The 21,139-nt window shown below is 47.3% G+C and overlaps 1 protein-coding gene across 5 annotated transcripts in view; it reads right to left on the reverse strand.

The window, feature by feature from the left end:
- Positions 1-21,139, reverse strand: part of Nrp2 (neuropilin 2) — a 112,619-nt gene that overhangs the window by 38,261 nt on the left and 53,219 nt on the right. For all 5 annotated transcript variants that reach the window (XM_004851163.4, XM_004851162.4, XM_087206261.1 and 2 more), the window contains exons 8-12: positions 18,280-18,424; positions 15,627-15,976; positions 13,789-13,933; positions 9,593-9,709; positions 6,505-6,645 (exon numbers count right to left, since the gene is read on the reverse strand). In XM_004851163.4, coding sequence (XP_004851220.1) covers positions 6,505-6,645; positions 9,593-9,709; positions 13,789-13,933; positions 15,627-15,976; positions 18,280-18,424 — 898 coding nt within the window. The remainder of the gene's footprint in view (positions 1-6,504; positions 6,646-9,592; positions 9,710-13,788; positions 13,934-15,626; positions 15,977-18,279; positions 18,425-21,139) is intronic.

The following is a 21,139-nucleotide window of genomic DNA, read 5'->3' on the forward strand; positions in this document are numbered from 1 at the left end:
GCCCGCATCCCCAAAACCAGCTAGCTTCAAGTTGTCCATCACACGTTATTCACCACGTGCCTCTTGTGCCCCTCTACAGCAGACAAAATGAAATGTGACATGGCTCTGGAGCAAGGTGACCTCTGAGGAAGAGGCTGTGCTGTGCCTGGGAATACTATCCGTCCTCCCCTTTCTCTGGCCTCCAGAGGAGGAGCTTCCCCAGGACACATCAGCAATGTGCTGCTGAGGTCAAAACCCTCACTCGTTAGGAGCTTCTTACATTCAGTTTTAAGTTTTCCTGCTGCCACTTAGATACATTTCCTCTTTCTACCCCGGATGGAACACAGCCAATTCCTATCATCTCACTTAGCAACTAACATTTTCCCTCATGAAGAATTAACTTTTAGCCTTTGCTTCTCCAGGAAACACAAGCCCTGCTTCTTTAAATATCTCCTTTCTGGGGCTTTGGTTACAGGCGAGATCTCTACTGACCCCTCTCTCAAGCTACATGCTTTGGTTCTGTTAAGTCATTGTGTCCATACACAGATACTGAAATGGGACATGAGCTACAAATGAAGATTGTTCTTCTGAAATATTCCTTTACAGCCTACCACAATGCAGAAAAAGACCAGCATGGCTGGGGGAGGAGCTACTCTACGGATTTACTTGGACCTTGAGGAAAAGTCCCTTGGATTGCCAAGAGGCTGTCTGAAAATGACACCTGACCTTCTTGTTCTTGTGTGGCTGTGATGCCGGCCATAGATAACTTCCCACAGAAAGACAATGGAAAGGAAGTATGTTCAGTTGCTGAAAGAGAATGAAGAAAAAATGTCCCAGAGACACAATCCCTCTCCTCCTGGACCTGACATATTTGGCAGGCATTTGCTGGGTCCTTGACTTGAAACATCTGTTGTTGCCAATGATACAGGGAAAACAATCACATGGGAAAGAACAACAGGAGTTCCAAAGGGTGGAGAGGAAGTGCAAGGGACAGGGTCACTCAGGCGTTTCAACGTGCTGCTCTCTCTAGGAAGAGCCTCTTGGTATTTCACCTGGCAATTTATGGCCCCATCTGGCTTCGGTTGCTTCAGGCTCACATGAACATGTGACTGTGGCTGGCCCAACAGCAGTGGATTCAGTTGTGTCTACACCTTCCGAAACCTGGAATAAATCACCAGCTTGATCCTCCTGGCTATGACAAAGCCAAAGACACCATCTGTCCAATGCACACATCTTCTGGCTAGCATCTTGCCCTCCTACTAGAACAACCATCTGAAAGAATATTTAGTGCTGCAGGAGATGTAGCCGCTCAGTATAGGTCATACTTAAAATATGAGTCAGCCCCTCAGCTGGCCTTCCAAGGTCAGTCTATCTCCGCTGAGGTCCTCAAATTAACAATCACTTAAGGGAAATCTCAACTTGGGATGAACTCAGCAGGATGTTTTCAAAGTTTACAACACAACATTCTGTGGACATGTAAGGTTTCAGGCCTGGTCTTTGAAGAAGTCTACCTAGAGCTGTTTTTCTGTTTGTTTTTGTATGTCAGCTTTCATGGAAAGTTCTGCAACTGACAGTCTTGTTATCGTTCTGCTCCTTCATGGTCAACCGATGCACTGCTGAGGAACTCAGCCACTCATGGCTTTCTGAAAAAAAGGGGTGACAGCTTTTCCTCTCTATTGTGGTCTCTGTCTGTCTGCCTGCTTGTCTGTCTCTTTCTCCCTCCCTCTCCGTCTCTTTCTTTCTCTCCCCGCTGCCCTTTATTACAAAGCCAGAGATGTTTTCCTACCTTTCTTAAAGAAGCCCCTCTATTGTTTCATGTTCTAGTTGAAATTAGTCCTTGAAAACTGGCTTTTATTTTTTTAAACCCAAACTCTTTCTGATCTTTATCTATCGAGAACCAAAGTCCGAGCAGTTTCTATGCATACATCCACAGTGGCTGTGCTATGGCCAAACCACAGCAATTTCTTTCTGAAGGCAATTCAATCTACTGCCAATCCCATGTCTATCCTGCTCACTGCCGTCGGTCTCACCTGGTCTTTTGAGCTCACAGAATTGCTTTCTAATTCTGAGTCACTGCTAGCTCATTGTCAAAAACCAAGCCCATATACGTCAATTCATTCATCAATTCTTTGATTTCTCCGCAACCAGCCACCCACCTTACCCACCCACACTTCACTTCATCTTCTCCTATGCACATCAATTGTGAATCACGGCTCTGCTTTTCCACTTTAATGATTTATTCAACGGCCCAGGCTCCACCATAACAGCCCCAAGGAGGAGTTAACACGTGTACCACTTACATTGGAAGGAATGGCTGCCATTTGTAAAAACGTAATATTAAGAACCTTGATTTATTCCCACTAGAGCTTGATTTTGAACCCAGAGTAAAGGTCCACTCTCTCCATTCTATTATAACCTCGGGAGAGCTCTGTCATTTTGTAATGCTGTAAAAGTCCAAGAAGGCTCTGCCTCCTTTCTGTACATCACTGTCATGATTTGTTGTTACTGAAATGAAGCAGCACTGTAATTGTACTTCCCAAGGTCAACTGTCAGAAAAAGCGTTCACATTGAGGTGTGCCACACACTTGAGGATTATAAAGCTGACCTGATTTGGTACTTTTCATTTCTGGTCTTGTCTCATTTTTGACAGTAATGATAATGACAATAATAATAGCTATTGTTTTTGTCATTACTTAGTATTTACTTAGGACGTTCTTTTTTCAGAATTTGGGGTAAAACTCAAGGTCTCAGGTCTCATATATGCTAGGCAAGCACTGTACTGCTGAGCTACACCTCCAGCATTAGGATGCTCTTTTTGATTGACAAAAAATAGTTCCTGCACCATATGATGCCATGTTGCTTGCTTTCTTTATGATTGCTCAGTGAGAATTTCTCTCTCTCTCTCTCTGTCTCTCTCACACACACACTACCAAGAACTGAAGACTTTCAGCAAGGGATCACAGGGAAGAGACCCCCACTTACTTGCTTCTTGGTTTACACAAAACTAGGGAACAAAAGCATCAGCAAGAGCCCTGTGGTTGCTGTCATGTTAATGTCTAAAGGCCCTAGAGCAGTGTGGGTAATACCTTACTCTGCGTTCTATATGTGCATCAGCCAATGAGGTGTAAGTATTGTGCCCATGGAATGCAGCCAGTACAATAGGAGAGCTGAAGCCTTAGCTGTATTAATTTTAATTAACTTAAATTTAAATAGCCACATGTGGCTTGTGGGTCCTTTATTCAGTACTGCAGCTGTAGATGCCTGGACCCACTCTACCATCTCAAGGTTTTAATCTCCTTCTTTAAAGATCTGAGTGTGATCATGCCCCAAACTCTGTTTCTGATCAAAGCACCTGAGAATGTTTGTAGAAAATTCACAAACTCTAAGGGCAACACTTTCATTGTAGTTACAGAGAAAAGGCCAAGTGGCTTCTCAGAGAAGAGGGGAAGGCTCCTCCGCCACCACCAGGGGTCACTGAATTTGAAGCAGAGTCCCCAGGGGTTGGGATGAACCCACTCCAGGCAGCTCAATCACAAGTGAAGAGCTAAAAAAAGAAATTTTGAGTGGCTTGAAAGACTATCTTGAAAAACAAAACCAGTGGAATGAAAGCAGTGGGTGTCTTGTCAGCCTGGAGCAACCATTACCACTAGCCAAAAAAACAGAACTAATTACTGGCTTAAAAGGAGAAGGGGGGCGAGGGGTAAAGAGAGAAATGGCTAAAGCAGAAACTATCTACGGAATGTAAGTAGTTTCCCAACACTTCTACTCTGAGGGCCTGCGCATGACGTTTCACCGTGGCTCTTCTCTTTCCTCCCTCTCCTCCATCCTCAGTGCCTTGATCCCTGACGAAGACCCCTTCCTCCTGAAATTTAACGATGTCTGTTTTCCTGTCTAATGAGGGGATACAGCACATGGTTTTCCCTTCTTCAGCAGAATGGTCACTCTTTGCGGAGTGACAGGGTGGGTGACACAGTGGCTTTCAGGTTGGCCTCAGCCTCTCCAGCCACTCCGAACCCATTAGCATCTGCACAGCTGCTTCCTTTCTCCCAACTGCCCCTCAGGGCCTCATTTTTTTCTTTTAAAGAAAGGACCACCCTGAACAGAAAGGGTGTTGTGTCTTTTGCTTCCGGTTTTGGGGTTTTTTTTTTTTTGTAAGCAGAAGGAAAATGGAAAATACAGAGAACAGGTTTTAAAATCAGAGGACAGAGGGAAGGGCCCTGAGTAGCATATTATGGTTTTGTTTCCTGGAAGCAGGTTCCAAGTGCTACTTTCCCAAATTTTCAGGATTCCTCTGGAAGAGGAAAATAATTGTTTTCCTTCTAGCAGTTTCGTACGGCCCCAATTTTCTCTCTGTCCTCATCCATTCAGCCAAAGGTTGGAATTCTGCCTGCATGGTGAGCTCCTGGGAAAGGCCCTCCCAGGCCTCAGGCTGTAATACATCAACAAGAATGAGGACAGACACTGGAATTCCCACCCAGTAGCAGAAGTCCGTGGAGGGGCCTTCGGGTGTGGGCGGGGCGGCAGAGGTGAAGCGAAAGAGCCGCGCAGGCCGGGGTCACGGGAGGTGATAGGAGGTCCTCCAGAAATGCCGCTTGCTGGGCTGACCTCTGACACTTTAGAGACAACTTGCTTAGAAGAGTTCAAGGGAGGAGACCAGAATTATTAGAAAGAACCTGAAGATAGGCCCTGAGTCAGAGACAGGGAATCTCCCCACACCATAGAGAGCCATTTACACAGCCTTCTCTTCAAGGTGTCTCTGCTGACCCGCACCTTGCACACACCCCTCCCAGAGACCACCATGCATTCACTCAGATGCTACATACAACACACACACACACACACACACACACACACACACACACCCCAACCTTCCTTGCATTTGGATAAAAAATGGGGGCTGGGAAAACCCACCAATTAATTGGATGCAGTCTCAAAGGAGAGGAAATGAAATGAAAAATCCAGGCTGAGTTATAAAAATAAGTATTTTTTGCCAACATGCAAGAGGCTCATTATATTAATTAAACATTATTGCAGCGAGTCAGAGGGGGAGGGTGATTAGGGCTGGGACTAGGTAAGTGAGCGCTCTCTCCCATGCCCCAGGCCTCGGCCAACTCCCATACTAAACTCTCCGAGCACTCAAATGTGGAAGAGATAAACACTTGAAATATGAAAATGTTTTTCTTCAGGGCAGACTGCTGTGACCCTCCGGAAACGAGCGAGGACTGTGTCGGGGGCATGGCCTCAAGTGCTCTCCTAGCGCCTGGCCCTGGAGACAGGGACACCGCTGGCCCTTGGAGGAAGCATAGAAGGGCAGCCCCTTCTCCCTGCTCTTTTCTAGCCTTCACCTACATATACCGCCAATATTTGGTCTACTAAATTTCCCTTTCCTTTCAAATGCTTGGGGGACCCAAGGTCCAGGCTGGGGTTGTAGAAAATTGAAAGATAATGGTGGCAAACCGGGCCGACATGTACCAGCTTGGGAGGGCCACTTGCTACATTTTTCATGCCAGTTAAATGTAATCATTATTACAACTAAATTATAGTTACAATAAATTACATTAAAAACAAAAGGTAATACATACCCCAAACTCCACACTTTCCCCAAGTATTTTAATGCATTTTCACTTGCATCTCTGCTTTCCAGGTTATGTATATTTACTGTATCTGTACAATGGGAAAACACTCCCTCATGCCCGATTACTGTAGCGCACAACTCTGCCTCCAGTGCTGTGTTGGTGGTTTAAAATGAGCTGTGGTAAGAGTATTTACACTACTGAAAGTGGCAAATGTTACCAAGATCCTGGTTTTCTTCCAATCCTTGGGAAACCTGTTGTCAAACATTTACAGAACACCAGTTGTACAGCATGCAACAATCTAGATAGTAAATAACTTGCTTCTTCCTGGTTAGGAGGGCTGAGGGCAAACCAGTGCCAGGACGAGCTCCAGAGATATGGCTCTCTGAAACCCAAAGGTAGGCTTAACAATAACTCAAGGACTGGCTGCACTCATCCTCCAGAGGCCAAACGCAGCGCTGCTAGACACAGCCATGGCCATTGCTGCCTCGGGCACGGCAACATTTCAGTCCCTGGATGTGGCTGGCTCTAGGACTGGTGATACCCTCAGAAGCTTCAGGCAGATTCAAGGCCTGTGGTTTTCCAGTGAGCCACTTTAGGAACAATATTTAGCTTGAAGTTGACAGGTGACTGTGACAGAGGTGCAATGGGAACAAGGGGACACCAGCGATTCCATCCATGTCCAAGGTCCTCCCAATTGCTCCTTCTTTCTTTTCTCTTGGCCTCCCCCTCTCTCTCCCAGCTTTCAGGCTGTGCTGTAATCATGAAAGTGATGGGGATCACCAAATGGCTAGTCTGTGTGGTGACGTCTTAGGCAAAGATTGTGGTGGTTTGTGGACACAGAACAGAGAATTGCAGGGCAGGGAAGTTATGAAGCTTGCAAAGGAATCCAGGGTTGTATGTGCAGTGGGCTAGCTTATATCTGTCATTTCCTGACCTGGAGCTGGCTCACCTGGAAATGTCTGGTCGCTGGGGCTGGAGCTGCTGGCCCAGGTGCTTCTGAGCCACTTGGCATGGTCGTACATCCACCCACAGGGCTCCTCAGGGAAATCAAAGTTGCAATTGAATCCTGAAGGAAGCTGCAAATCTTTGTCTAAAAAGGGGAGAAAAATAACTCAAAGGAAGGCAAATAAAATTGGTCCAGAGAGCAGCCGCAGTGGTGCTATTTAAATGGCTGGCAAGGCCTGAGTGGAGAGCAGAGAAAGAAGTGGCTCCCTTTGGCTTATTCATTTAACTCCTCTTGGCGATCACTGGCTTGCGGGTCAGGCTTTGGTCTCATCCTTCCCAGGCGTGAAAGCCAAGTCTGCCAATGGTTCCCATAGTAAGCAATTATAAATGAGGCCACCAAATGGCTTCAGGCTCTAATCAGCCTCTTCTGTCTGCCCCAGAGAGCAGACAAATGTGAAAATTGCTGTTCCCTAAATGCCAAAGAAGAATGTCTCCCCAATGGAAGGCTGGCTCCCAAAAATGTATCATCTCATCTCCTGCCAACCTGGCTCTCAGAAGTGATGGAGCAGCCCATTAGCATCCAGAGGGGCTGAGGTGCCTGGGAGGTTCTGGCTGGTGAAAAGAAAGTGACCTCAGAAACAAGGGAGGCTTGTTTGCTACCCTCATCTCTTTATGATCGTCTCTCATTTCAGAGGATCAGGACAGTAAAGCATCTCCCCCCCCAGGTGGCCAATTCAACATGTCAGGAGCAAGACAAAGGGTCCAAACTGGCAGGCCACCCAGTATAGGGCTCACTAGACTGAGAAATAATTTTACACGGTGCTGAGTCCCTCCAAGAAGGGGTCCCAGGGGAGACTGAGAACGTTCCCCATGGGAATCTAAGAAGTGATCACATAATGGCTGGTCCTATCTGCTTTGGAGGTTCACCTGGCTTGGTTCCAAGATGGAACCAAGAGGGTCTCTTTTGGGTTCTGCCCACCCCCAAAGGTCCAGTATGAGCTAGTGCTGAACACATGATTACGTGGAGGTGCAGAAAGAGGAAATGGGAACCCAAATTTGGATGCTTGCCGGCAGTGGCTGCATAGACAGCAGAAAAATCCTGGCTAATGCTGGCATCGGGGAGGAAGTAGGGTCTTTGGCTTTGTCATTTCCCTTCCCAGGGTTCCCAGAGGAGAATTTCTGAGAGGAAGTTTCAGAATGCAGGCTAGGAAGTCTAAAGGGGAAAACAGACTGTTACGGACAAATTGCTTACCATGGGGACATGGCGGCTTGTGTCTAGGAAACAGGGTAATGGGACTTCGGGCAGGAGGCAGATTGCCAGCAGACCTGGCTGTGCCTCACCCAGGACAGCATATTTAACATTTGCCCACCCTTGGCCAAATTCAGCTTAAGTTGAGAAGAAACACATGGAATCTATTACAGAAGCATCAACCTGTGGCTTGGAAAAGTCAGCCCTTAGCTCTCACATTCCCTTCTCCCTACAATTTCTGAATGTCTATTTTTCTGTTCAAAAATATAAAGTAATTCAATATACCATAATTCTTCCCTAATGTTTACATGCATACCGTATCTCAGGAACCAAATTCCACAAAAAGATCTTTTGCAGAGGAAAGAGAGAAGGGTGGAATCATCAAAGAAACCTCAAATCAAACAAACCACTATAAACGGTAAAATTATATTAAAAATAAACTTCGGAAATTTTTCAGCAGAACCCTGAAATTTTCCTTTGGATTGTCATTTAGCTAGAATCCCCACCCCCAGTCCTCCAACAAATTAACTCTTCAAATCTAATATCATATGTTAACTCCCTATGCTTTCCAATTTTGGAAAGCTCTCTCAAACTGTCTTAAACATGTCTTGGAAGATTCTTCAAGTTTCCTTCTTCGCTTCATAAAACAAAAACAAGCTCATTAAAATGTCACAATTCTGTATTCAACTAACCCCAACCAACAGTGTTTTTCACCCACAATACACAAAAGCACATTCCCCAAAAGCATACGCATTAAATTAGCATTTTTCAGTCATACGACTTCAGCATTTAATTTTGGCTCTTCTCCCATTTGTAGTCGCCATGTTTCAGAGCCACCACTAGATCTACAGACTTCTTCATACCATCCAATGGCCATGTGTGCAGGTTTCACAGACTGAACCACTCATCTACTTCTTTATGCCCCATCTCCAGTCTCTTCATCAACCTTTCCTCATTTTACTTAATAAATATTTAATAACAGCCAGTAACTTAGTGTAAATCGAGGCTGTCAAACTTAAATTCCAGACAAAAATGCCAGGTGTTCCAAAATGTGGTTTGTTAGGAATGTCCTAATACTTGGTGATCTTAAGGGTATGATTTAAGATGTGACTTACTTTTGGGCCCTGTCAATTATTATTTTTATCTAACTTGGACATACTTAGAAGATAAAATAAAGGGACAACAGGTTCCCCATGTGAAGAGATGATCCAAAAGCAGGATCTCCTGAGTTTGGGAGGGGGATTGAGGATGCCTTTCCACAGGCCACCTTGTCTCTAACCCGCATTCGGGCTGAGAGGGTGGACTACTCCTGGAGAAGCATCACTACAATATGGTCTTAAATCAGTGGTGCTGAAAGACACAGGGAATAAGTCATACAGTTGGACATTAACCTGGACATCGCGCTCCATGAGCCCAATCACCCAGGTGATTGTCAGGTCCCCATTAGATGGTACTGTGGAGACTCGGCCTAACAGGCTAAAATGTCACCACTGTGAATTCCAAGACTGGAAACAGCTTTCCTTTAACAGGAGAAGCAAGACAGTGAGGCCTGAGCTGTGAGACTTCTCACAGGAGGTTCTCTTTGGAGGCACCTTAAGTCACCTGGTACCAGCTGGTCATGCCTGTATGGCAGTTCTGGTTATCACAATATCTAAATACATATCTATATGGACAGTAAAGAACCAGTACCCCAAGCCTCTGAGTATCTGCACCTCTTAGATCCTTTCCCCGAGGCCCGTGGACCTCTGACCCCAAGTCCCCTCCCAGTCATAAGCCAGCCCCATTGTGTCTGGCCCATACTCATTCCCTCCTAGGTGAATGTGATCCCCACCCCCTTCCTCACCATCCTCAAAGCTGCAGTTCTCTCCACACTCTGTGGCCTCCTCCTCGATCGGGTATGGGGTGGTGGTCTCTTCGCTCTTTACAGTAGGTCCCAATGTCTCTACTGTGGGCTTTGAGTCTGTATCAAGGCAAAGGAAGTGAAGAACAGTTTAGCAGCCTGTACTGCAACCCTGGATGGGGCAGATGCCCAAAATGAAGTTTTCTCTCTAAGCGTGAGTGTCTGAGAACGAAAACAAAGATGCACATGTGCACAAAACTCCGAGGTCACCTTTGGTGTGGACAAAGCCAGGTGTATCACCCAAGTTGAACGAGAACAATCTAGAGCTGCAGAAGCAGCTGTGAAAGAGACATGTGCTCTCGACCCCACAGCAGAGGCTCTGAGGTCAGCACAGCAGCCTTTGCAAGCCCTCAGGCTTCTCTCAGTCAGACAGGACTATTTAGGACTAAAGCTAACCCTAGAAAATGTTCTGACCTACAGGTCCACCTGTAATAAGACAGTCAGAAGCAGTATCGCTAAAGCCGTAAGCAAAATCCAGCATCTGGGGAAGCATGTGTTAGGGTTTGCACAAAGCTGGATGGATAGGAATATGGGTTTAAAAGGACCCCAAGTCGGCTTGGGGAGAGCTGTTTGGAGCTGTTCCTTTACGTCAGGGGGTGGCAAATTCAAATGGTTCCTGGATCCAAATAGCTGTCAGTCTGGGAAGTAGACTGGGCTGGGAAGAGAGTAAGGTGTAGTGGGAGTTGGGGCAGCCAGGATCTTGCATGCCTGGTTAAGAGGAGGCTACCATTATTGGTTCCAGCAGATTGAGGCTTCTGTGTGGAGGAGGTGGCTTAACCACAGACAACAGTGCAAAGGAGCATGTATAGAAATGGGAGGAACAGCAGGGGATTTAGCTCAGTGGCACTGAGCCTTCCTTGCAAGTGCAGGGTCCTGAGTTCAATCCCTGGTACAAAAAAAAAAAAGGAACAGGAGGAACAATAGAATAGCCAGGTCTTCCAAGAAGTTTTTTCCCTCCACAAGAAGTCAGAAATTCCCATGTCATATCTACAGGCTCATAAATGCTGGAAACTTGTTCAAAATGTTATAATAAGTATGCAATAAAACCTGGCGAGGCCAAACCTGGCTGCAGACAGTTGGTCTTGACCTGGGCTCTAGATGATTCATTCATCCATTCATTGGCTTGTTTATTTGCTCAAGGCAGACATTCATTCAGCAACCATTTGGGAAATGAATGGATCCATGAGTCAGGTCCCGGGTGGGGTGCAAAGGATTATGAAAACTGGCACTCAGGCCTGCATGTTGTGGGGTGGTGTCTTCCTTCCAGAACTATCCAACAAGATAGCCCAAGGATGTCGTGCATTGTTCCTCCCATTTCTATGCATGCTCTTTGCACTACTGTACACAGTTAAGACTCCTTTGTCAGGCACCCTTCAGGATACCATTTAATAGAGCTAGGAGCTGAAGGAAATTGCTAAATATGCTGAATAGTTTTTCACGGTTGGCTTCCCTCCTTTTTGCTATTAAATACTATGCGCATAACCTTGCATACTTCCCTTTGCCATGTCTGCCTCTTGCTCAAAGTAAATAGCAAATAACCTCAAAGCGTCCTAATTTGTAAGTGCAAATTTGTCACTGCGTCATAGAATCTTAAACTCAATTGTAAAGCAAACTATGAGTGGCAAGGGAAGAAGCAATCATTTGAAACACAAACAAACCAACAGGTGAAGAAATAGCCCTGTCAAACTATTTAGTTGGACAGCTCAACTCATCACATTATTTTTTTCATTACCTTTTCTGGGGAAGGAATGAAGAAGGGAATAAAACATGAGTTAGAGAAATAGATGAAAATTGGAAAAGAAAAAAAATCCACATGACTTAAGGGGAACAGTTTCCAGAAATGTTAGGTAGCAAGGTGGGTCAGCTGGTCAGTGCAGATAAAGTTAAATCCAGGGGCACTGGAGGCCAGTGAGGTGAAAAGAGGGCCAGGCGTGTAAACGAAAGGGAAGAAAGAGCAGACAGCCCCGGTGCCCATGTATTTGTACTGGGTGCTCTAGAGTAACTGCCCATCAAACAGCAGCTTTCCCTTGAATTGAAACCAGATGTCAGACTTCAAAGGGAAGGAGGCTGGGCAGAGGGGTAACTTGCCTCAATTCTGATCTTCCCAGGGCCAGGCAGGCTTTGAAATGGGAAACCTGTTGCTCACCGTCACCAGTGCCATTTGGGGCAGGTTGGGATGGAGAGCACAATCAGGGACCGAGGTCATTAGTAACTGTCCAGCTAGTCCTGAAACTGGGCCAGCCTGGGAAGATAAAGGACTGGACAAAGGATTGGAGGGAATTATGAGTTGGCCCCCACCTCGCCGAGGAACCTCTGGAGGGTGGCTTCCTCTCTCTAGGCTCAGTTTCCTCATCTGTCCAAGAAGATTTGTCCTGGCTGTATGATTTTTTTTCAAACTGTATGTCACTCTGATCATACCGAGTTGATTGTAGGTTGTGGAGTCAATTTAATGGGTCATGATGAGACTTAAAAATAAGAACTAAGGATCAGGGATTTAGCTCAGTGGTGCCGAGCCTGCCTCGCAAGTGCAAGGTCCTGAGTTCGCTCCTTGGTATTGAAAAAATAAATGTCCTGACTCATGTCAGGTCCAAAGGATACAAATGAGAACTCTGTTATTTCACAGTGCACTGGCAGGTAAGGAGGAGCACTGCTTTGGGAGCCTTTTGTTCCTGTCACATTTACCTAGAACAGGTTTGCGAGGCTACAATCTAAGTACTTCACATTGATGATATTTTATGTAACCCTCATAACAATCCGAGGGGTGCAGATTGACTATTACCATATCCATTTTCCTGCTGAGACACTGAGGCACTTGTCTGAAGTTATACAACCAGCAATGGTAAGGAAGGACTTGGCTTTAGCCACCTGTGTCTGGAATACAAGCACTTCACCAGGCATCACACCCCATGTGCGGACATGGGTGTGTTTGTAAGTGAAAGAGTTGCTAAAAAGATTTATTTTAAATAGTGGGTCATAATCAAATATATTTGGAGGCCACTGGCCTAGACTCTCCGGCTGCTCTACATTGCTGACTCCTGGCTCTAAGGTGGTTACAAATGAAGCCAGTTTGTATGAGGTGGGGTTCAGTACCTGGAGGCCCTGTGTTGCACCTTCAGCATGCTGCTGGAAACTGGGCCTCACCCTGCATAATGGGAAGCAAGTGTTTTCCTACCAGGATGCCCTTCAGTCTCCGATTCCAAGGTGAGAGGTGCTACCTTGGGCCTGGCTCCTGGGTTGTGTATCTTAACAGGGCCTACTTTGCCCTCATAGCTGGCTCACAGGCAATGATTTTCTCCTTGGGAGCCAAAAGCACTTCTCAGGCATGCCCTTTCTAATCCTTCATGCCATCCTGCTGGGTGAGCTGGTGACAGGAAAATGGGGATTCCTGGGGCCCTGGCGGGGAGGGGCAGGCCAGCTCAGCCTGCAGGCAGCTTCTGCCACACTGGGCTGGGCCCTGAGACCCGGGTGGCTTCAGAGGATTGGGTGAGTGAGTTCGGGGAGAGGTCTAGGCCCCCCCCCCTGCTGTGGGAGGTGGGTGGGGGTGAGGCCTGACTCAGAAGGGAAGGGTTGGGGAGCACGGCTGGCCACACCTGCACAGGGAGAATCAGAGGCTCTGCTCCAGGCTTGTGACACCTGCTGGGTGGGCACACTAGGAAGAAGTCCTGTTCCCATGAGCTGTCCTGCACCAGGCTCCTCCTGAGCAAAGAAATGCCTTTTACAGATGTGGCTTCGCAACGAAAAGGCAGTTTCTTAGCTACTGACATCTGGAGGCCAGATTCAGACATAAACTGATTACCTTATTATCATGAGGGGTTTTTCTTCCCTAAACCAACAACCACAGCCCTCTGTCCTGAAGAGTCAGGGTCTAATTGAATTTGGGTCGGTGGTGTGTGGTTAGGATTTGTTTTTGAGAGGACCTGGGTTGGAGAACTGAAGTGATCCTTTAAAAAAAAACAAAGCATATCCCCGGAGAAACTGTCCACGTCTAAAGGTATCTGAGAACACAGAGCTGGTAGCGTCTGCAGTTTCCAACTGACAGGGCTTCACCAGGGTGGGTGTCCTTGCCCCAATCCTGGGCCTTCTAGGACACGGGGTCACAGGACCACATGAGGGAGACCTGGAGAGGAAAGCAGCGGTACCTGTCCAGTCGCAGCCCAGCACCTCCAGCCGCATGCCGATGCCTGCTGGCGACCACCTCTCTGGGTATACACGCACATACTGGGCAGGGACAGGGTCGAATCTTCGGATGTCAGGGCTGTCGTAATGCACGTTCCCTTCAAACAGCTGCAGAAAGACAGGTCACTCAGCCCTTTTTGTGTGTGATCCATCTCCACCTGCCTTTATACCATGTCCCACCCAGAGAGTAGCTTCATGGTTGAATTCACGGGACATTCCTACCCACAGGAGTTCCACACTCACACCAAGGTTCTTACGTATTTGGAAGGTCACAGTGGCCCAGAAATATGGAGCAAGCAAAAGTGGCAATTGTTAGGTAATGTCTTTTATCCTGGGATGGACACTAAGCACCCAGGAAAGAATTAGGCTCCAAATGTGTTTGAAGCTGACTTTCCTAAAAGAGGAAAAGGCAGTTGTAGGCTATCTTGACCATTCTTTGGTTTATTGAGAAAGAAATGCTTCTTTCTCTAATGTCTGAAAATCTACACTTAATCAGTTCCATTGGTTGGTAGTTCCTACTTCATTGAAAGCCTAAAGGGAAACTGACCACTCTCTTCCCCAGGCTAAGGACTGATTCCTCTGGTCACACATGGATGTTTGAGACTATCTCAAACCTTTGTTCAGTGGAAGCAATTCTATCAGAAGAAACCTCTGTAGAGTCCCTTGTGGGCTGCCCCGGTTGAAGTTGGTGGCCATTGGATTATGCTCCAGGAATACAGCAGGGCCAGCCAATCTATAAGATGCCTGGGTCCCCAGTTCCAAATGAGGGACACTGTCTTAGCAGGACAGGCTCTGATCCTAGCCAAGATCACTTCCTTTTCTAAGGAATCAGCTCTCCTGGGGAAGCTTGTGGGCCAATTTCTGCTCCATTCACCGAAGGTTCCAGTTACCAAGCCCTGAGCCTTCCCAAGCCTCTGGAACTGTGAATTGAGAGTTTACATCTGTACTACAAAGCTTCTGACTCAGCTCTGGCTTCTGCGTTCAGAATGGAAACTTTTGCTTAGCTAAGGTGGCTGACCAGAGACATGCAATACCCCTTTCCTTTTTAGGAGATTTGTCTTCTGAAGACAAGAGGCAATTTCAAAGTGAGGATTAGAGTGGCTGGACAGAGTCATTACAATGAATCTGAAGAAGGACGGAGGTCTGATATCCTCTCCCCTCCTTGGGGCTTCTCATGCCCTGATTGAAGGCTGGCCTTCACTTTTCTGATGGCAAGGGCTGGGCACAAGGGTTTCTCTCACTTCTTCCCATTCTCAATATGAGAGGCAGGAAAGATCTAAGAAGTCAAGACTAGGAAAACACAAAGTGGCATAGTAATATTCGAAAAAGGTTATCTTTGGAAGTAAACCTCTAGTTTCTACAGTTTGGCGTCCAGCAACCACATCCCCTTGGGATGTCTGGATAACTTCAAAGAAAGGATCTTGGACTTTATAAACAGGCAGTGTCGAGTAGTGGTTAGGAGTCTGGGTTTTGGGGTGAGATTTGTGGTTTCTGAATCATAGCTTGTCTCCTGGTAAACCTGTGACCCTGGATATGATATCAAGTCTCAGTTTTATCATCTCTAAAATGGGAGTGACAAAAAGGTTGACCTTACAGAGACACGGGGGGTGGGGGCTGAGGGTCTCAATAAGGAATTAAGCAGTATCTGGCACCAAGCAGCCTCTCAATTGATAGTTTTTCACTGTGTTAGATGAATTTGATGACAGCATATCAAGACAGGAAATCAGCATGCCCAAACTCCCTGCAACCTGCTTAGCCTGCCTGTTGAAGGTAACATTAGCACCTACTAGGTATGGCCTACCTTTGGTTGCTGGGTCCTGGGGTCTGGGATATATTCCCAGTCTTTGCCATTCAGGCTGTAGGAGACTTTGAACTTGCGCACGAATGCCCTGGCTTCCACCGCTGTGCTGCTATCTCCTCCACGGGCCCCCTGGATGATGACCCCTTTCACCGTCTTAGGTGCTCCCAGGTCCACCTGCAGCCATTCTTCACCTGGCTGGGCCTGGGGGATCCGAGGGAACCAGCCCGAACGGCTGCTGATCAGGCGTGCAGTGCTAGGGCTCCAGAGGTACTCTTGGGTGGAGGAGGCAGAGATGTGGGAGTCAGGGATAAGGCCTGAGAGCATCCCCAGCATGTTGGAGCAGGGGGCATCTGCAGAGAAGGAAAATACCAGAGGTCATGGCTGGCTCTTACTGACTGGAGACAACCCCTGGGTGGGAGGCTGCAGGAGGCACCAACTAGCTAATCATCTAGGTCAGCACTGATTTCTTTGCAACACTTTGCATAGCAAAGTTCAGTTTGGAGCCTGAACTGTGAGCCAGTCTGTCTGGGTTCATGTTCACTCTGCCACTTGGTAGCTTGATGACCTTGGACAAATTATTGAATTGCTCCATGCCTCAGTTTCCCTATGTCTAAAGGAGGAGATAAAAGCAGGACTGAACTCTTGGGGGTTATAGTGAGGATTTTGTCCGTTGCTATAGAGTAACCCTTAGAACAGTGCCTGGCTTATGGAAGCATCTAAGAGCTGTGAGTTGTTTATGTTTGTGGCTCTGACCAAGGACTCTCAGAATGTGTATCTGCACGTCCGTTCCATCGCTCCAGTCCTCACTGACCCTTTTAATGACAGTGAGTGCAGAGCTCAGCTAAGCATGCTGATCAGGTAGATGGAGGCCTGTTTGGAGCCAGCATACAGTCTTTCCTTCCATATGAGTTGTCAGATCTCTTGGTTTCCTAAAGGCTCTTGCTACTTCTCCAAAAGCCTTTCCACTCTGTCATCCCTCAACCAACTTAGCCACCCCAAGGTGTAAACGTCATATCCTTAGAAAGGCTATCCCCAAACTCAATCCATGGTAAATTAGAGCCCCCAGGTACTCCTCAGCATTAACTAAATCTTTGCTAATTAGCCTTTGCTGGCCTGGAATAGCCTCACAGAAGGGACCAGAAACAGTCCTCTAGGTAGGATTAGGATGAGCTGCTCCCATGAGAGGGAAGCCAGGTCTCTGTGTAAAGGTGATAAGACAGAGAATTTGTGTTGAGAAATTCCAGGTGGAGGTTCCAGCTCCGCCACCTCCTAGTTGGGTGCTTTGGGCCAAGGTTTTATCTCCTGAGTCTTGGTTTCTGCATTGGTCCCTGCCCTCCTTGGGCTGCTAGGTAGAGTAGGCAAGATTGTGTACAAGAAAGGGGAGAGAAGTGTCTGAATGCAGAGGGCCACACCATGGAGGCAGAATTGGCAGGGCCAGGAGGCAGACAGGCAGAGGGATGGACGCAGAACACCTTCCCAGGACGAAGAGACGGAGCCCAAGGATGAAGGGATTGCGCTGTCCACAAAAGGCTGGCACTGGTTCAGCCACCAGTGCCTCTCATCAGCCTCCCAGAGCTGTCCCAGCTCCACTCTCACCCTCTGCAGGCTGTGCCCTTGGATTTCATCCCACACAGGCATGCTTCTTTTCCACCATATGCACCCTTGCACCTTGCCTGTTGGTCCTTCTCATCTCAGTGCCATTAAGCCAGCTGTGGCCTCGGCCTGGTTCGTTTCCCTTCCTGTCACCAGGTAGTGCTTGGCTGTCCTCCACCCTGACTCAACACCTTCTCAAAGAAGTCCTCCCTGACCTTCTAGGCTGGGTCAGTTCCTCTATGATGCACTTCCAGGTCTGCGACCCTCTGTTCCCAGACAGCATGGTCTTGATTTTACACTTAGTTATGAGTTTGCCTGTTTATTAATTTGTCTGCCCATCTGGCCCACATGTCCACACAGCTGGCCTGATGTGTTTGTCATTGTGTTCACAAGGCCATGCACAGCTCTTGGACTCTAATCGAGGCAGCAGAGAGAGCTATTTGACAGTGGAAGCTTTGGATTCAAATTACCTAGATTTAAACTCTTGCTCCACCACTTACTGGTGGGTGACCCAGCTCTTCTAACTCTTAGTTTCCTCATCTGTAAAATGAGGAGAATAGTAATACCTGCCCTAGAGAGTCCTTACAAGGATAAAAGATAACATATCTTCAGTGAGAATGGAAACTAGGATGTAGTCAGCAATTAATACATTTTAGTTAGCAGAAATAGTAGGTGCTTAATAAAAGCATACTGGATGATCCCAGCTCTCTGGCAGGCTGAGGCAGGAGGATCCCAAGTTCAATCCCAGCTTGGGCAGCTTAGTGATTTAGTAAGACCTTGTTTCAAAGTAAAAAATACAAAAAGGGGGAGAGATTAGCTCAGTGAAAAGGCTCTCAGTTTAACTTCTTGTACTGAAAAGAAACAAAAGAGACAAAACAATGATAAAACAGCAAACATACAGGAGGAATGAATGAATGAGTGAAAAGATGAAGCCAGATGGGACTTGAGTCCTTGAGCAGTCCTAGTAGGAAGACCATGTGGTGCAATCCTGCCCTTTCTGGAAGAGGGAGCAGATCCCTAGACAAAAGCTGCTGCCCCATCAGTGGGGCACCCGTCTCACCTGTGACCCGGCAGCCGAAGAGCTCCAGGCGCAGGGCAATGCCCGAGTGCCAGCTCTGTGGGCGGATCCTGACGAACCTTGTCAGCAGTGGGGCGTGCAGCTTGTTCAGAACCACCTCGGAGGCGTCGTTGTTGGCTTGGAACACCTGAAGAGCACCAGAGCACATTACTGGGATTCGCCAGGAGTCCTGTGTGTAGGGCAGGGGGGACTCGAGCAGCCTCCGAAGAGGTGAGAATGTTCTCTCGGGCTTTATTTCCCTCAAGCTTAAAAAATAATCAGGGGGTTTGTTATTCTGGGCTTTTCCAGAAGCACTGTGAAAAACATTTTAATTCTTTACACTACTCCAACTTAAAAACAATAAATGATCCTCATAAAAAATTTCAGAGGGAAGGAAACTTTTGCTTCTGGGCTGAGAGCAAGCAGGGGAGGGAGCCTTGAAAAAGAAAACATTTCAGAAGCTAAGAAAGAGAGGGACAAAAACAGAATGGCCATTAAAAATGAAGTGGACATATTATCTTTTAGGGTTTGTAGACCTCTCTCACTACCTTGAACTTGACACTCCCCTGGCAGGTATATAGGGACCTTCTCAGGGCGTTTTTATAATTTTAAAGTGCTCCGCAATCACTTTTTGACTTTTACCTCTTTGAATAAATTTACTTAAGACACATTCCCACTCCACAAGCAAGCGAGCTGGTGAGGGGCGCCATTCACCGCCATGCCCTCTGTCGACCAGCGTGTTTCTGCTCTTGCTGGTCTTTGTTTTAGGGTCAGGGTTGGGACAGTCCCTCAGAGTCCTCTCCAGCTCCATCTCACTGTGGTCCCCGCCCTGCAGTGAAATCCATCCCTGTCCCCAGCTGACCAAAATGTGTCTCATGGGAGGAAAGGCTTTTTGGAGTAGCTTCTGATCCAACATGGTAGGCGCAGTCCTGGCTTACCAGATGGCCCAAATCAATAACTGCCATATGAACCTTATGCTTTTTTTGTGCTCTCCATTAAAAAAACCCCGAAAAAACAACTGGAGCAAGTATATGCGAGGACTTCCCTAACAAAGGCAAAGGGAAAAATCAACCATCATTTCTAAATCACACCCGTCACAGCTACAACAACCAAAGGATCCTACTTAAACCTACTCACAGCCAACTCTGCCTTCATCTATTCAGGGGAACCGAATGCTTCAACTCATGATACCCAGGCTATGACAAATGTTTGAGGCACTGGCTGGGCCCAGACAAGGGAAGGGGGACACTGGAATATTCGTGTATCTTTGAGCCAGGCATTATGTAAACACAATTACTTCTCTGTCCCCCAGAAGGGAAGTATTACTATCTCTATTGATGAGGAAACAGGCTCAGAGATGCTGGTTTGGATCCATGGCCTGAAGCTTGTGGTTTCTTAGGTCGACTTTTATCTTTTTTAATAAATGAGCAGCATTTATGCTGGTTGCTAGGAGTCACAGTGGCCTTAAGGTCCCCAATCACGGGTGGAATGGAAATGGAGTTGCTGTCCACTGATGTGATCTCAGGGTGCATTCACAATTCCACCATGGAAAGGGTTTGGGCAACAGCGAAGAGCAGCAGAGCTGTAGAGAGGCAGTTAACAATGCAGACAAAGGTCTCCATGAACTGTGGATTCCACCATTTGGCAACTTTGAACCCTCCATATTTCCGATTAGCCAAGACTAAAAGTTAGAGTCATTTGTAACACATCATGAATGGTGGGGGTAAAAGGTAAGGGAAATCATACATTTTGCAACCAGTGAAGGAAAATGGCTTGCTCAAGATAAATAAAGAAGGAAACAGGTGTCCTTGGGTCCAGCATTGTTTAAATCATTGTTCTTGGTGCTAAACCCCCCAAGGCTGAGGGGTGCCCACACAGCCCACCCTGCTTGCTGCTCCCTCCGCTCCCTGGAGAGCACCCCGACTCTGATCCTAAGGCCATCACTGTGTCCTCTGCTGCCTTTCTGAGAGCCGGGAGCACAGAGAAAGGACTCCTTCTCCCAGTTTCCACTCTGCTGCTGAGGAGGAGGCGGGGGGGAGCAAGAAGACCAAATCATCATGGGAGGGAGAAGGGCCAGAGAAGCCGAGGCTATGGGTTAGCTGAGGGTCAGAGCCGCACACCCGGGAGGAGGCCTGTGGGGAGAGGTTCTGACCCTCCATGACCCTCCTCTCATCTTGGATAGGGGCTGCCACAGGAGGAGGGCGAGGGGCCCAGCAAAGTCCTGGCCTTGCCACTCCAATTTCTTGTCTCCTTCCTGCCGACAAAGGGCTTCCCAGCTTTGAGAAAAGGGACAGGAATGGTATCCAACGAAAAGAGATGAATCAGTCCTCCTAGAATCCAGCATGAGACAGAGGCTTTTTGTTCGTTTTGCTTTGTTTTGGCAAGGAAGGGACCAATGCAGCACTTTGCTGATTTCGGATGGGTGCTGTGAGCAGTGGGGGCCACCTCTGGACACTCCCTGGGATGGTGATGGTGACTGTGTGTGGTCTCTGGTAGGAGACACTAAGGAGTTCCTATCAGGGAAAAAGCTTTATTTGCCACGTGAATATATAATGGGAGAGCGGAGTGAATCTCAACTTGCTTATTACTGCTAATCCAAAGTGTACACGCCATGCTGGCACCGTTTAGAAACACAGCACGCCTTATGTGTTTTTAATATCCAATTTTATCTTATCTGACCTCTTCATTTCTCAGCCTTGACAGTCAACACCCAGTACCTTTTCCTTTCCTTCCTCCTTAAGGAATAGATTGCACAGCTGGACTGCCTTTGGGAGGGGAGTCTGGGGGACACCTGCTGGGAGAGGCTGGGGGCAGCAGTCACAGAGGGACGCAAGCCCGGCTGCTCTCTCACAAGCGTCCGCCT

This window comes from Heterocephalus glaber, unplaced genomic scaffold, assembly GCF_053883595.1.
Source record: "Heterocephalus glaber isolate CG9 unplaced genomic scaffold, H.glaber_assembly_v1.0 deba00000621, whole genome shotgun sequence".
NCBI lineage: Eukaryota > Metazoa > Chordata > Mammalia > Rodentia > Bathyergidae > Heterocephalus > Heterocephalus glaber.